Genomic DNA, 15,444 nt, shown 5'->3' with positions numbered 1-15,444 from the left:
TGCGCAGTTCCCTGGGTGCCCGGTGCACTTGGCGCACCGCCGCTGCCTTGTGTGATCTGCTTCTCCGCCATTCTTCAGTTCTTGCACCTCGACTGGGCGGGGTTGAGCCTCACGATATGTGGCCATGCTTGCAGCCTCCTCTTAAATCGTTTGGTTGCCCTCACTTAGATTCATTCTTTTTTCAAACATATCTATTGTTCGTAATTTGAAGTGAAACAATTATTTTTGACCACACGGCATCATTGTTGTGATCAACAAGGCCCGAATCCCCTCGTTTCTTTGCGCATCCAACAAGCTCTTCATCTCAGGCACAATCGCAACTCGCGGGGCTGATTTGAAAGGCTTCATCACCAGCAACCTGGCCAGGCCCCCGGACAGGTCGGTCAAGTCACCCTTGCTCTTAAAAAAAGGTGACCATTCTCACTAACTGTCTCTACAGGCAGCAGCAAGGAAGCTCGACAGCCAGATAGTCAGGTTCCAAAGGTCATCACCGGATTCTTCGCCAGACCACATCCCCAACTGGGCGTCTCAACCAGCGCCATGGCCCCAACTCAGTCGCCTCCGCAGGGCGACGTCCAGATTCCCATCCTGGAACAGCAAGAATGCATCATGATTGCCTTCTTAATCTTTTGCCTCGCCATGATCTGCGCGGTATACTGGGGCGAACGGCGGCCTGTCGGCGAGAACACCAACGGCAAGGACGTGCAATCGGCACAGACAACCCTGCTGTTATCTCCAGACTCTACCATCCTCGGCTCGGAGACGGGGAGTTCGAGTATCAACAAATCCGACGGAACAAGTCCGTGGCCGTCCTCGGCCACCTACGGTTCCATAGACTCATCACCAACATCTGACCGATCTTGCCCTACTCCATGAGATCCTCTTAGCAAGTTTTCAGTTTCTTTGGCTGTCTCTTCTTTTGAATTTCATTAAATTGGCGGTTTCTTGTATGTCAATATCAGATACGGGCGGTGGGGACAGGAAGGGAGGCGTCCAGATGCCTCAGCAAGGAGACTTTTTCATGTTTTTGTAGATGAATGAAGATGAACAACCTAAAACGCTCCACCTACATGGTGATGATCCTGGTCTTCCACTGCACCAGTTGACAGCTTACACAAGCGCAACGTGAAGTGCATGTGAGAGAGCATAACATGTCTGACTTGCGTTTTGAGACCAAGACAGTGGATGCTCAGCATAACGTTACCAGTAATTGTACAGCTATTCAGGTTCTAAAGGACAATGCTTCATCTTCCAGCACCCATACCACACCCCTATACTAAAACTTCATGCAATAATCCGTCTGGAAAAGAGGGTGAGAGGGGGGAGGGGAAGCTTTCGAGTAACCGTGTTTCCCGAAGACGTGCTCCCTTTACGGAACTAAGACCCGAAATACACTATAACTACCTGATATTAAGGTTATCAAACAGCATCAACCAAGCGAAAAAATATCAGGAACAAGAAAGACTCACTGATAGTGAATTATACATCAATAGAATCTATCTAATATTCGGATCTTCTAGTCATGATATTCTCTAGCAAACATCATGTTCCTAGCACGTATTGTGGTATGAAAGTGGAAGGAGTTACTTAGATGCCTGACGGTATGCCAAAATCTTGCTCCCATTTTCACGTTCATGTCTAAAGTCAGGTGAGCGGCAACATTGTTACTCGAAAGCTTCCCCGATCTCCCCCTCCCCTTCTTCCCCTTCCATGGATACCCCAAATCTTCTCACATGGCCATCACCTCAGGGCCTTACCCCAAACAGGCCCAAGCCCGTTGCTCCGCAGCGGCACGGGTTTTTTGAACCCGGTCAGCCAGATCCCCAGTAGTTGAGTTCCTAGCAGGGTGGCGACCAACAAGCCCGAGATGACGTAGACGTGAAATGGGATGTTGGGAATGGGAAGTTCGTGGCCGTCTGGGCCGCTCATTTTTTTTTTTTTTGTGTGTGTGTGTGTGTGTGTGTGTGTGTGTTTGTCGACTGGCCTAAAAAGAGCAGTCGTCCAGCGCAGGACCCAGGCCAGATTTTAGGATGTGACTGTAGATGGAATCAGCCTGGAAGTATGCGGTGCGGCTGTCAATAGTTGCTGTAATAGTGCGGAGCTAAGCTGAGAGTCTGAGGGTTTTCACATGTAACTGACCTTCGACGCGTTCGAGAACGAATTCGAGGTTGGATCAGGTCAGGGTGCTGATGCTTGGTTACCAGGTAACGACCGAACTCGAGAAAAGATATTAGGTACCTAAGTTCATCGTTTAGACACCCGACTGCCTGGGTTTCCAGTTGATCTAATTATGCCTGGACAGCTTGTCACATCAGTGCTTGGTTCATGCGGCTACTCTGAAGCGAGATTAGTTCTGCCTCAGCCGCAGCTCAGGCCAGGGTAGTTCAACTGCCGGGATTATCAGATGCATCGCTGCTCACCCCCCGTCCACAGCTCCGTGGTGCCGCCATCAGCTTCTTCCAACCCCTGAATGAGATTGTCGAAGGCCAGGTCTACACCAGGCAAAGCCCATTCCTCCACACCGTCGTCCGCCGCTTCGGGAAATGCTGCCAACTGCCCTTCTTCCTCCTGCGCAGCACGCTTCACTTCAATGCCACCAAAGTGCGGGATGAAGATGCGCAGACTATTCCCGTCGTCGCTCGCCTCGCCGACCTCAATGCCCTCATTCCCAGGCCCCAGAGCTACCGGGGGGGAGATTGGGCCGAGAAAGCCGGTGATGTAATAGCTCCCGCCGCGGCTGGAGGCGTCGTCCTCCATGACGAGCAACTGCCCGAGGAGGATGCCCATTTTGGAGACGTCTGCATCTTGGGTCACGCCCGCGATCTCGTCGAGGCCGGCGGCAGCCTGCTCCATCAAGTTACGATTGCCCGGTCGCTGGTGGATGAGGAAAGCCAGACTGTTGTGGTTGGCCTCACTGTCCTCGTCTGCCGCAACCGTGGTTTGACTCTGGCGGGAAGCCTCGAGATGAGCGAGGCACAGCGTCGACGTGGCGAAGAACGCCAGGAAATCGACGCCGCGGCAGTAGTGGGCGGTTGGACTGGCCTGGTGAAAAGATACGAAGCGGGTCAAAAGCTCGCGGCAGGCGTTGGCGGCTGTGATCTTGCTGTACATGGACTGATTGTTGTCGTCGTCCTTGGCGTTCGCGGGGGAACAGAGGAGGTATGGTAAGTGCAGTTGCGCCAACAGGTGATAGTGGACAAACTGGTCCATTAGGCGTATTACCTCCTCAAAAACTCCCGGGGCGTCGCGGCTAGAGCGGAACACGGCAAGGTTGGCGGGTCGCCACCACGGAGACGGCAACCCGGCAGCCGACTTTCGAAGCAACTTGTCGATCTCGCGTGTGACACCCGAGTTGTACATGTCGGACACGTTGCGCTGCAAGATGAGCCCGGCTGCTAGGACGTCGAGTCGTCGCATTCGCTCGGCCGCGTGCGGTGGGAAGTCCTCGAGAGCCTTGGGCGTGGCAAAGACATCATCGCACGAGCCCTGGGGCAGGCCCAGCACGAGAGAGATGTAGCGATCGGCCTGAGTCAGGCGGAACCACAACTGTCGCGGGTCGATCTCGCTCGAGTTGGGGGCCCTGTTGCCTCGGTGTAGTCCCATCATCTGTGCCATAGTTATTGCCCGGCGTATGGCCAAGAACGCGCGGTGGAGATTCCCAACGGCGTCGTGGTACATGCTCTCCATGAGGAGACATTCTATCCCCTCGACGGAGCCGGCGAGATCATCGTTGGCCGTTACCAGCCTAGCGGCGTCCACTACCCGCGCCATGATGGCGTGCCAGTCCGGTTTCACGCCCGTGGCCTCCTGGGCCGGGCTGGACATTGCCCCCTGAAGGAAAATGCTCAGGAGCAGAAGCTTGCGAGCGACCAGAACGGGATGGGAACCGGGCGGTGGCAACCGGAGGATGCCACGGGGCCGTACGACGCCATCACACGCCAGACAGCCTCCTTTGTAGAGGTGGAAGCCTTTAGTACCGTCCGGAATGTCCAGGAGCACATCGAGGTCGTGCTGGCTAGGCCACGCAGCAGAAAGTTTCTGGGACAGTTCGTCGTACTTGGAAGATGCCAAAGTAGGCACCGGGCCTGGGATTGGAGTGATTGGCCTGGGGGAGGGTACTGCTATTAGCTCCCTCTCCCCGTCTCGACGTGACAGACCGTAGAAGTCACCAGAGGTTCTGGCTGCATCGTTGCTCGGTTTGTTGACCAGGTGCTCGACGAGGGCTTCCAAGCGGCCCAGCCTATCCTCAACCGCCCGCTGTCTGCTGCCAGTGCCCGCAGGGGGGTCAGGGAACTCTTGGCTCACGCAGGCCGTCCCACGGCGCCTGCAATCGTTGCAGACGGCACTGGTAGGGGTTTCCAGTATGCAGCCGACTTTTCGCCGCTTGCACTCCCAGCAACTCCTGGTGCCTTTGCGGAGCCTTTTCCTCGGCCGTTCGGACTGGTCGCCCGCCGATGGGGACTCTGGGGGGATGGGACTGGTTTCCGCCATCCAGCGATAGGATCAAGGAATGCGGGCTGTAAAAAGCATGTGGAGCTTCAAGGAAAGGGTTGCTGTTTCACTGGGCCTGCAGGGTGGAAGAGACCGGAGTTGCCGGCTGATGAAGTTTGGAATTGGTAGGATGCTGGGATCCAGTCTAAGACTTCGCCGAGACTCGGCGGACGAGCCGTTGCTGCCAGTGCCAACCGCCGGTGATGCGACTGTTGCCTACCTTAGTCAGCATTGTCCTACCAGACCTTTTTCGCCGTCCCCAGCACAAGGCGTCCCCCTGATGGGATTTGGCTCTTGTTGAGTACTTTAGATATTGCTTAGATCCAATAAGAGAGCCGGAGAATTGTTTCTCCAAGGAACCATGACCAGAACCCTTGGAATGTCACCTTCACGGTTGAACCCAATGGTCAACACATATAGTTGACTAATGAGATAATGGAATTGTTTCAAAAGCTTGGGGTGAGGCAGGGAACGAAAACCGTTCTGACATTGGACTTAGGAGAGCAATCAATACTGCGCCAAATCCAAAGACCGATACGTTCAACGGAAGCAAGGGTTTTCCCGAGACCCATGTTGTGGGACAAACGTAAGGGTTTGGGAGATTGATTTATTGTCGACAGTTGATAGGGTGCCATCAGGTTCCTCCCATCTATGGCTTGCCTCGCCATGCCTCTGTCAGAAAGTCCTCGGCCTTTGTGAACACGAAATCGGGCAGCAGCTTGTTCCACTCATCCGAGACTTTGAGCGCCTCGGCCGCGAGGCCCAAGAGAATGCCCGCTGTCATGGCCTCCGCCTGGGTGTCGGCCTCCTCAGGCGTCAGCGACGGATGGGTGGGCTTGGGCAACCACGAGGACTTGACCACCCCTGCCTTGAGGTCATCTACCTTCAGACTCTCTACGGTGAAGGGACGGCCTAGCGCAAGCAATTCGAAAATAGTCAGAACGTCAGTGCCGCCACACCCCCGGGGGACAGAAGAGACATACCGCGAACTCTCTCACCGACTTGGACAATTTGCCTAATCATCAGCTCACTTGCCCTGATGCCGCCGACACGCGGCCACTCCCCTTCATACTCGACAGCCCTGACCACAAAGGTTGCGAGGTCTTGGGCGGTAATGAGACTGACGCGAGCATCATCACTACCCTCTACCATCAGGGCCCGGCAATTGTGATAGTCGATGGGAGTCGGCATCATCTGGACATGTTTGGTCGACGGGTAAGGGTACGTGAAGTAGTTCATAAACAGGCCCGGCTGGAAGAGCGAGTACTCCAGAATCTGGGAACTGTGATGTCAATAGGGTTCACTCAAATCCTTTTCCAGACACTCACCTTCCCTTGTTTGTTGAGTTCCCGGAGGTACTTGCGAATCTCGAGCTTCCCCTGGTACCAAGGCATGCTCTCCTCAGAGTCCGACCTAACAGCGTATGGACTGTGGTAAGCACAGAATATCCTCATGTTTTCACCATCATGTGAACAAACTCACGCCGCCCATTCACTCGGTGCAAAGCGTCTCACGCCAGCCCGGACGGCCGCGTCGATCAAGTTCCTCTGCGTCAAGTTTCCGGGATCCGTGGCCACCGTAACGAACGAGAGCACGGTGTCGACTCCTCGAAGGATCTTGACCAGCTGCTCTGGGTCTTCGTAGCTTGTCTTCACCCATGTCACTCCAGGGGCCGCGTACTCAGGGGGAGCATCCTAAGTGAACATGGAGTTAGGGTTACGAACGAGCGACACTATGAGCGAGCATCGCCTTGGGTCAGAACTTACCTTCCGAGAGAGAAGGATGATTTCATGCTTATTCCTCGCAACAAGCGCGTCAATGATCTCCTGGCCGACGTCTGTGTTTCGCAATATCGTCGATCAGTGTCTGGTGCTGGATTCTAGGCAGCTCAGGAGGAGTCAGGTAGGAATCATACTGCCGGAGCCGCCGACAATGGCAATTTTGACCATCTCTGTCTCGTTTGCGAGATCGTTATTGCCCCGTTGTGATTATACTCCGTAGCAATGAGAGAAGAAAACGAAGTCAGAGGTGTTAGGTTAGGTAGAGCCGTTGCTGATTTAGTTTGAATCCCGAATTCTTTGCCCCGTGGCTTCGACCGACGCTTCGGCGGAGCAACGTTCGCCAGTCCCGACGATTCCTCCGAGCCCCAAGGATTTGTTCAGTGCATCTTCTATCTTTATTATTCCCCCTTCTCCTTTTACTTCCTTCTTCTTACTCTTTACCCTCTTTCTTTTTCCTCTTTTCCTCTTTTCCTCTTTCTCACTTTGTTCTAACTAACTACTTCTTTCTTTTTCATCCTCCTTTCCCTTTCTTTCCTCTTCCTTTTATCTTTCTTTTTCTCTTCTTGTCTCTCATTTCTCCTTTCAATTAATCTTTTCTTCTTCTTCTTGTTTCTCTTAACATTTATATCATCTCCCCTTTCTTGATCATCCTTTTCCGTCTTCTATTGCTTGATTTCTCTGCTTGCAACGTCACCGTAACATGGTAACGAACAAACCAGGGCTGGGTTGTATAATACAGTCCTGAAGAGGATGACGGGCAACCCCAGACTCCCTCTCCTCCCTGACAACTAATTCGGTACCAAGGTTGTTGCCATGAACTGACTGAGCAGGTGGTGCGCTTCTGCCCATCCCGTTGAACAGACCAAGGACCGAGGTCCTAGTTGACTCGGGTGCTGCCCTTTGCACGAGGCAACACAACAATACAGGTCTCAGGGTCACGGAAACCGTCTGTGTTCTGCACATGCCGTTCATTCTTTGCCGTCGCCAGTGGGCGGAACACGATCGTGGCTGTGTCTCTGTACCATAGCAATGTCTCGGGATATGTGCCTATCATGAGTGACATGTCATGTGCAACACGCCACCTCCAATCAGGCCTCAGCACATATGGGACGGGCTCCGAGACAACCATGCAACAGAGTAACACACTGACCACGAAGATGGATAAAGAACAATAGTCGCAGTACAGAGCCATGATGACACATGACCTGCCACAGCCTCGGGAACAAAGTCTTCATTCATCGGCTTGCACTACCAAGCAGCAACACATCGCCTAGCTGCAGCAGCATGCCGGAATGATGTAACCTCAAGAAAGCCAGAGGCAGAAAGCTTCCACCCCAAATTGTATGTACCTTTCACAATACCCATGATCGCAACCCATTGTTTGTGATTATTACGTATGTATGTACCTCTTTAAGTCCCGCCATCTGCACGCCTGGCGGTCTTTGGATGGATCCGAGAAAGCTGCCCCTCATGTTGTGTAAACCCTTCCTAACGCCATGCCAAATGCTCCGCGACCCAAGGGAAAACAGTGAAAGGAGAAGGAGAGGAAGGAGTAACGCCGGAGGAAAAGTGTGCATGAAAGTGATGCGGAATGTGCCGGTGACGGTATCCTAGGCTGTGTGGTGTCTATATCGGTGGACGTCAATCCGTACTTCCCATATCTCCTGGAAGATGCAAGAACTGGACCGAGGAGTTCTGCCGACGCCGTGGCAGTAGAACGAGGTTGTGTTGTGTATGGCTCCCCGCAGGACAGGAGAAACCGACTTCGACAAGGTGGAACCGCGAGCCGACACTAGACGAACACCATCACGGCGTGTAGGCATGGAGGGCTCGGGCTTCAAATCGAGCGAGTGAGAACGCTCATTTGTTCTGCGTCTCGCTGCGCCAGATCCCAGCCCCAAGCGGCTTGCTGATGCCAAAGCCGACACCGACGGCGATAGCGACAATAAGTACGATGATGAGAATGCGCACTATAATGCGGTTGCGCTTGCTCAGGCCCGCCAGACAGTTGCACGAGCTGTGCCGGCTCTTTTTGGCCGCCTTGGCCTTCCGCTTCCAGTGGTCCCTCCCCGGCCATGCGTGGCAGTCGGTTCCCCCCTTGGTGCACTCCGGTGATTGCCGGCTCGAGCGCTGGTGTGAAATGACGGGCATCGCCTCGATGTCGGTGTCGAAGGGGTTAGCGCGCGTGGTGGCTGGTGTAGAGATGTCGGACCGTCGTGTCTCCTTCTCTTCGAGCGTGGGGAACGGCTGGGTGAGCGTGTCTTGCGAGGCTTTGAGTGAGAGAGGGGTTGCTGTGGTATCAATGGTTATGCCCGGCTTTTCGACCGGGCTCTGAGCCGAACCTGAAGCCATGGCGGAGAGGAGGGCCCGGAATCAGGTGGCGGAAATACGTTTATATGGCGGGATCAGTGGGTAGGTAGAGATGTTGTCAACGGATGACTTTATGGGCGGTCTGTCCACTGAAATTGGCGACGAGGCGAACAAGACCCTAATTTATGATCGTAAGGATCTTGTGGTAACCTGCAAGAAGTCAGTTGTTGGGTCGACTAGGCACTAGCTGGCGCATAGCAGTTGTTTCGCGCTGGGAAAGGACAATGGGGCTTGTGACCGGGGTTGGGATGAAACTGACCATCAACGAACACACAACGTGTGATTGAATGTCTCAATCAATAAGAAGCCACGCGATGGTGGACAACGTCGGACGAAGAGAATGGCGGGCCCGTGACCCCTTCCCAGCAGGAGACGAGCAAGGTCGACAGCGAAACCAAAAGGAATGGACGGGAGGTATCCGTATTGGGCCGACGAATCGAGAAACGCAAGCCCGACTGGCCTCGTTGCCGATCAGCTCCTTCTGTGACCGTTCCACTCCTACGGAGCGGTGAGTCGAGGCCGAATGATCGCAGACGAAGCTTTTGTTGGGCAAGGAGAGCAAGAGGCCTGGAGCCCCTGGGGCCTGGGCGGTTGGCAACTGAAATGGGAAAAGGAAAGAGCACGGGCAGCACCCTCACGACCCCAGCTGGGTACATACCTTGCCCTTGGGATATCAGGCTGTGGGTCCTCAAGCGCCCTAGCCAATCTGGGCGAAAGTCGCCTGGAGCTGCATTCGCCGTCCCGTGCGAGAGTGGGAACCAGCAAGCTCGTTGCGGGCGCAGCAGGAAGTCATTGGCTTGGCCAGCCTCTTTTCCGCAGCGGAAACAGCGCATGAAGGATCGATGAGCATGAACAGACTGTCAGCTAACACGACAAATGACGACAAGGCCGAGCTCCCTCATACAGCAATCAGGCCAACAATCGCGAACCCAAATGTACGATATGGATTTTGACGGATAGGTAGTCTCATCGAAGCGGCCACAGATTGCGAATGATGTCGACATCTGTTGGCTACTCGACCCAACACGGCCCAACAAAGCGGGCCGGCCATGCCATCTCCGGTCGCCTCCAGTCCCCGTCTCCCGGGGCAATCATACAAACGGCATTGGGCCCTTGGACTCAGCCGCCTGAGATTCTGCACTCTTTCAATTTTTCAGTGGTGGTTTTCAGTGTTGCTCCCAGCTGACAATCCTCCTTTCTTATCGGGCGGGCGGATGCATCCCATTTCAAATCCTAGCCCATCGCCACGCGTGCACCTTCGGCGCTTTCCGTATACAGGTCCAGCCAAACGCCTAGATTCACCCCTGTTCCATTAAAACTGGATCGCACACAGTCGAACGGCGGTTCTTACAAGAATGATCAATGACCCATATATACGGAGTACAAGTATCTTGATTTCCGTGATACGAGCTCGATTCTGGTGACTTCGGTGGCTCGGGCATTATCTTGCTCGGCACGCTTCAGGTTTGCTCGTGTCCTTGACGCGGGCCAAACGATCCAGAGATAAATGAGCGGTCGCAAGCGAAGAGGGCCCTATACATCCGTACCATGAGAGATTTTTTCTCGTCGATTCTTGCCGCCATTTGTCCTGTATCAGATTCGCTTTCGCCGTTCATGCGTGGTCTTGGTATATTCCGAATCTCTTCTGGGCCTCTCGCCGTCAATGGTTGTTTCCGTTGTCAGCTGTTTGATGCAAGTGGTCGTTTGCCCCTGAGTGCGTTCCCTTCGTTCGCGCCATGCCATTTTCACTCTAGCGAGCCACACATTAGCGCTGTGGGGCCGGTCTGCGAAAATCCAGACCCTTGACCCTGTCAAGATGGCGGGGAAAGAAATTGAACCTGGGTGTGACGCTTGCCCTTTCTCTTCCACCAGTCCAGTGCTCTCTTTCGGCTCTATTGGCAGCCGGCATCTAGCGTGTGTTGCCACCACTCTAGATGCAGGATTCTAGAGCATCTGTCGGTTTGCATTCTTCTAGCTACACAGTAAGTATGTGTGTTCGGCTGTCCTGTCAAACCGGGCCGGTGTCCTAAATAAGATTAGCGCTCTCCAGCTGCAGACTTGTGGATAACCTTAACGTTATGAGCGTCCTTTGGGGCTTGGCTCTATGCGTCGAAGGGGGGTTTGGCGCCTGCGCGGGCTTTTGAGTTGGGTGATGATTGCAAGACGAAACCTCGTCAGCGCTCAGCGCCCTTCCTCTCGTCATTCTTCAAATTGATGGACCGGACAAAATTGGTTCTAGTAACGCTGTTCTGGGTCGCTCAGACCATGGCGCAGCGTGGTAAGAAGGCATACTTAATTAATGGTCCTTACCAACCTGAGTTCGGCTCTCTGTCGTTTCAGCAGATGCATCGCCGCAAACTAGGTAAATGGAGGTAACAACCAGGGCCCTAGGTGGGGATAATCTGGATGCGAGCATCCAAGCGGTGCTTGGAGGTGTGGAAACATACCTTATGCAGGTGCAAGTCTTCCGGGTAACCAAAGCCAATCTTGATGCGAACAAGCAAACTGATTACAAGGGATATTCCCAATGCGAGCATCCAGATCATTACACTCGTTGTTGAAGATTCAGCCACCACCATGATTCGGCCAAGTTCGGGAGAAGACTATAGCTCAGATCAGGAGAGGCATACAGGGAATAACAGACTCAAGGTGCCAAATTACCTTAACGTTATACATTATGTCGCCCAGGTAGGTAGGCACTGTTGCTTTCGTTCCCTTCTCTTCACCCGGGCCACTTGGCAACGTGCTTCCCGTGACCTCCTTTCTTTGGCCCCTAAACCGGTTCTTCGCCGTGCGCTAGATCATCTTTCTCCCATTACTCCAAGGCGCCTATTCTGTGTAAGTTAGGTTACAGCTTTCAGTCTACCGCTTTAGTGAGAACTCGAATTGGATCTGAACAATTCAATCACGTACGTCCGAAATCGAGTCTAAGTTGTCGAAATAATGAAACCTACAGTAAGTATTATAGGGCCCTTGAGAGGTTTCGCAGCTCAGGTAGAAGTTCTAAGCAAGTAACAAGTAGCTCGCAGATGCTCAAGATGCCTGCAATCAAGATCTCTTCCTGTATTCAGTCGGGATGGATAGCAGTCCTTCCAGTGCTATTATCCTAATGTATACGACGATAATATGCGCCTTAGTAGCAGCGTCAGCTGGCTTCTCGAGTGAAGGTTCATTCGTCAAGGCTCAGTGCTTGATGCCCGCGTCACGCCTCGCCAGTAGAGTATAGGTTGGTGCCGTCTGATAGCTCCAAGCCGCCAGCTCCCTCTTCACGGAGAAACCTTTGTCTCTCAGCAGGGCTTCAATGTCTTGGCGAAGACCACTCAACTCTGACACTTCAATTGCGGCATTCCTCACCATCTCCCAGTGCCGGTCGTCTATGCCCAGCAGAACGTCCAGTTCCCAGCTCTCCACGTCCACTTTCAAGAAGTCGATCTGCTCCAAATCCTGGTAGCCGTCCAGGAAATGTGACAGCCTCTCGACGGGAACGCCAACCTGGGTCGCCCCCGCGCTCGACCGGTCGATCATGCGTTGGTAATGCTCCGCCGGCAGGGCTTTGCGCAGCAGTTCCTTTTCGCCCGGCACAAAGGTTGAGTTGCCCGGGGCGTTGGGGAAGTACGTCAGCATTTTTGACGTTGCCGGCTCGGCTCCCAGGGCGCAGGCGTGGGCGTCGATGTCATCCAGGGGCACGCTGTGCAGGGCGAGGTTGCGGCGGTAAAGGTCGAAGATCAGGGGGGCGGGCTCGAAGGCGAGGATGCGGGCACCGGGGTACTTGGCCTTGAAGTAAAGCGTAAAGAGCCCAATGTTGGCTCCAGCGTCGACGATAACTAAGGTGCCCATAGGTGCCAATCAGCAATAGCCCTTTTTCTCCGGGACGGGATCCGTCAGTTGTCACGTGGGCCAGGGAACGGGAGTTAGAATTTCGTTTCTTTCAGCTTCAAAAGCATGATCAAGACTCGTAGCTAGGGGGTTCAAAAAGGCGGAAACAATCGGTCTCCAATAGAAAGGGTAGCATACAAGGGTTGGAAGGCAACGGGGCGATGTCGTAACAGTGGTCTTGATAGATCTCCTTGTAGATAAAACGGGCGTCGCGCTCGGCACCGACGTAGACGGTGAGGTCCGGGCCGAGCTCGAGCAGTTGGGGCTCCGAGGTTGCAGTTCTTGTGCAGTCGACACCGGGTAACGACTCTGACGGCATAATTGATGAAGTGTATTTCTAAATTGCCGATGTCGCGTTCGTAGCTGTCTCAGCGAGTATATTTGGGAACGGGTGATAGTAACTTTGCCGGTAGAATAAGCAGTATAAGGGAAGCACGAGAAATAACGGGAAACAGTCGTTCCCCACCGTGAGCTCTTCAACTGACTATGAGGACACCATGGTGTCCCTTGCAGCAGGCAGGCTGGGGACGGAGTTGACGAGAAGGATGTCAGGATGGTCCGAAGCCACGGAATACGAGGTGCCGAATACCTGGCCAACGACAAATCACACCGGTAGCGGACCGCAGGCCCGTCTGACAGCGAGGATCTGACCTGCATTAGGCTGTGGGAATATGAACGCTGGGCTAGGTACCTGGGGTAGCTGCACCGACCTCTTTGGCAACAGAAGAACCGAGTCCGCCCGCAGTGTAGGTAATCACACAGTTTGGTATAATGCCTATGAATACTAAAGGCTGCCTTAGCGTCAGCACCGCCTCCCATTGCTACCACTTTCGTCAAGTCACTGTCGTCATATCATCCATATCATCCTCAACAAACAAGAACGGAAAGGGCCAACACAGAACGGAAGATGGCAGACTTCCCAATCCCCGAGAGCTATGCCGACAAACTGGAGGCTATAGAGGTTTATGATACACGAACCGACGAGCACATCCTCGCTTCATTAAACCAGTTTGTCCCCGTCACCTCGGAGAAGAACATTTGGTCGTTTTGGCACGACGGCGTGCTCAACATGCCGGCGTGGTGCCAGCGCAACGCCGTGGACTGGGTGCGCATTTGCGGGCCTGACTGGACGATTCGCGTCCTAGACAACGTGCCCGACTCGCCCAGCTATGCCCTCCGATACCTATCGGCCCAGAATTTGCCCGACTGCTTCGTCAACAGAACGATGGACGGGCCTTATGTCGGGCAGCACTCCGCCGACTTTGTCAGGACCGCGTCCATCCTCGAGCACGGCGGGGCGGTATGTGATTATTTCCAGTATCATAACCGCCATGCCTGTCTCAGACTATCACGAAGGCAGCGCTGACCATATAACCTCCCGAGTCAGTGGATGGACACGGGCAGCATCATGGTTCTGCACATGGATCGCATCTGCTGGGACTGCATCAGTGACCCAAACTCGACTTACGAGGTGGCTACAGTCCTGCGGGGAGATCAGTGGATCTTCAACTATTTCATGGCAGCGAGGAAGAGCAACCCTTTCATCCGCCGCCTGAACGACCTCATCCTGCATCTGTGGAAGGACCGGAACAACCACAGGGGCGTCACGCACAACGCTCTGTTCAGCTATCTCCCGAGGATGTTTGCAGCTAGCAAGAACACCCAGGAGCAGTCGCAGACGTCAACCGAGGCACAGCAGCAGCAAAAGCCGAGTGGCGGCCTGGCCATTTTTGACTGGAAGGTCAGCATGCAGGAGCTGCTCGACTATGCGATGCAAATGGCCGCGTGGAACCGGCTGGCGCTGCTCGAGGACGCGGGCGACGGCTTCTCGGGCGTCGAGTACTGGACGCGCCACATGCTGCTGCTCGACTATGCGCCCGAGACCGGCATGCCGATGAAGATGCTCGGGGCTGCCAAGAACGGCGGGGAGCGTATGCTGCGTCTATTGTCGATGTCGGTGAGGAGGCAGAGCTGCTGCAGTGAGCAGGTTCAGGACAGCGCCAACCGCCAAAAGGGAGCGAAGGAGACGAAGCAAGAGGGGCAAGTAGGAGACGACGACGACGACGATGGCGACCATCGGGAGGCAGAGCGGGTCGTTTGGGAGACGCTGGCTCACAGCAGCATGTGGAAGATTTCCCACGTCAAGGGGCTGACTCACAAACCCCAGTTGGGGTCGCTGCTGGACGCAGACGAGAACATGGGCATGGATCGGGCCCCCGGTACATTCATGGAGCTGCTGAGGTATGGCACGGTGCATTTTAGGCAGAAGAGGCAATCCCCAAACCTGCGAGAGGCGCCGCGCCCGGCATTCGCGCTGAAGACTGGCCTTCTGGAGCCGTAGGTGGTATGCTCGGCGTGCGAGGTTCGCCGTGGTTGGTGCACCGTGCGGGGAGTGGAAGCCAGAAGAGGTGGGAGGTCTCGGACTCTGTGCGGTGAGATCAGCAACTGTTCGGGACAAGGAGGGGTGGCTTTCGACTGCCTAGGAAATTTACCCTCGTATCACTCATCACCACGATATTGTTGTAGGAACAATCCCAAGGAATCGTAGATGACGAAGTTTGAAGGTGAAGCTCATTGGATGTCAATGTTACCTGGATTAGGAATAGCTTACTGTTGCGGGGTATTGTGGGTCGCTGCCACCATAGACCGCCAGGAGGTGATCTGGGCGTAAGCAAGCCCCACCCTCAAACCTAACTCGCGAGTACTACCACAGTGGGCGATCGTCCTAAGCTATAGCTACCACCACTCATCCTTCGCAACCTACATGTACAACCTCTGTACGTACTATAGGGGACTTACGCATGCTCCAGGATTACATTCCTTTAGGATCACGTCCCTTTCAGGCATGCGGAAAAACGGGCTTGAGGCCCGTCTGGCTCAGTCTGGTCGGGCTCGATCGCACTCTGGTCATTGGCCATCACCCTCT

At 54.4% G+C, this 15,444-nt stretch overlaps 8 protein-coding genes across 8 annotated transcripts; 2 read left to right on the top strand and 6 right to left on the bottom strand.

Annotated features, from left to right (window-relative positions):
• The first annotated feature begins 358 nt into the window (after nt 1-358).
• On the top strand, nt 359-1,058 carry N657DRAFT_492150 (uncharacterized protein). Its single transcript, XM_062787634.1, has 2 exons — nt 359-378; nt 440-1,058. The coding sequence occupies exon 2, from the start codon at nt 541-543 to the stop codon at nt 874-876; it is 336 nt and encodes a 111-aa protein (XP_062645909.1). The 5' UTR covers nt 359-378; nt 440-540; the 3' UTR covers nt 877-1,058.
• Nucleotides 1,059-2,940: 1,882 nt separating this feature from the next.
• Nucleotides 2,941-4,491, bottom strand: N657DRAFT_576119 (uncharacterized protein; the record flags this gene model as incomplete). Its single annotated transcript, XM_062789151.1, has 2 exons — nt 2,941-4,134; nt 4,219-4,491. Coding segments are annotated over 2 exons (1,467 nt in total), but the record flags the coding sequence as incomplete, so codon positions are not given.
• Nucleotides 4,492-4,976: 485 nt separating this feature from the next.
• Nucleotides 4,977-6,588, bottom strand: N657DRAFT_646808 (NAD(P)-binding protein). The gene is made up of 6 exons (XM_062793187.1): nt 6,407-6,588; nt 6,258-6,328; nt 5,974-6,185; nt 5,820-5,904; nt 5,475-5,766; nt 4,977-5,403 (listed from the first exon to the last, which is right to left on the bottom strand). The coding sequence occupies exons 1-6, from the start codon at nt 6,438-6,440 to the stop codon at nt 5,141-5,143; spliced, it is 957 nt and encodes a 318-aa protein (XP_062645907.1). The 5' UTR covers nt 6,441-6,588; the 3' UTR covers nt 4,977-5,140.
• Nucleotides 6,589-7,544: 956 nt separating this feature from the next.
• N657DRAFT_492048 (uncharacterized protein) lies at nt 7,545-7,990 on the bottom strand. Its single transcript, XM_062787631.1, has one exon. It carries the CDS (start codon nt 7,847-7,849, stop codon nt 7,625-7,627), a length of 225 nt encoding a protein of 74 aa, XP_062645906.1. The 5' UTR covers nt 7,850-7,990; the 3' UTR covers nt 7,545-7,624.
• Nucleotides 7,991-8,796, bottom strand: N657DRAFT_492065 (uncharacterized protein). Its single transcript, XM_062787632.1, has one exon. The coding sequence runs from the start codon at nt 8,622-8,624 to the stop codon at nt 8,133-8,135; it is 492 nt and encodes a 163-aa protein (XP_062645905.1). The 5' UTR covers nt 8,625-8,796; the 3' UTR covers nt 7,991-8,132.
• Nucleotides 8,797-8,910: 114 nt separating this feature from the next.
• On the bottom strand, nt 8,911-9,321 carry N657DRAFT_646806 (uncharacterized protein). Its single transcript, XM_062793186.1, has one exon. The coding sequence runs from the start codon at nt 9,296-9,298 to the stop codon at nt 8,939-8,941; it is 360 nt and encodes a 119-aa protein (XP_062645904.1). The 5' UTR covers nt 9,299-9,321; the 3' UTR covers nt 8,911-8,938.
• A 2,363-nt stretch (nt 9,322-11,684) lies between these two features.
• N657DRAFT_646801 (putative non-ribosomal peptide synthetase) lies at nt 11,685-13,044 on the bottom strand. The gene is made up of 2 exons (XM_062793185.1): nt 12,657-13,044; nt 11,685-12,466 (listed from the first exon to the last, which is right to left on the bottom strand). Exons 1-2 carry the CDS (start codon nt 12,835-12,837, stop codon nt 11,826-11,828), a joined length of 822 nt encoding a protein of 273 aa, XP_062645903.1. The 5' UTR covers nt 12,838-13,044; the 3' UTR covers nt 11,685-11,825.
• Nucleotides 13,045-13,425: 381 nt separating this feature from the next.
• On the top strand, nt 13,426-14,859 carry N657DRAFT_575778 (glycosyltransferase family 32 protein; the record flags this gene model as incomplete). The annotated part of the gene is made up of 4 exons (XM_062789129.1): nt 13,426-13,818; nt 13,906-14,189; nt 14,232-14,475; nt 14,557-14,859. The coding sequence occupies 4 exons, from the start codon at nt 13,426-13,428 to the stop codon at nt 14,857-14,859; spliced, it is 1,224 nt and encodes a 407-aa protein (XP_062645902.1).
• Between the last annotated feature and the right edge of the window lie 585 nt (nt 14,860-15,444).

This window comes from Parathielavia appendiculata (assembly GCF_033297405.1).
Source record: "Parathielavia appendiculata strain CBS 731.68 unplaced genomic scaffold N657scaffold_9, whole genome shotgun sequence".
In the NCBI taxonomy this organism is placed as follows: Eukaryota; Fungi; Ascomycota; class Sordariomycetes; order Sordariales; family Chaetomiaceae; genus Parathielavia; species Parathielavia appendiculata.
This window is presented reverse-complemented; position numbering and strand designations above follow the sequence as displayed.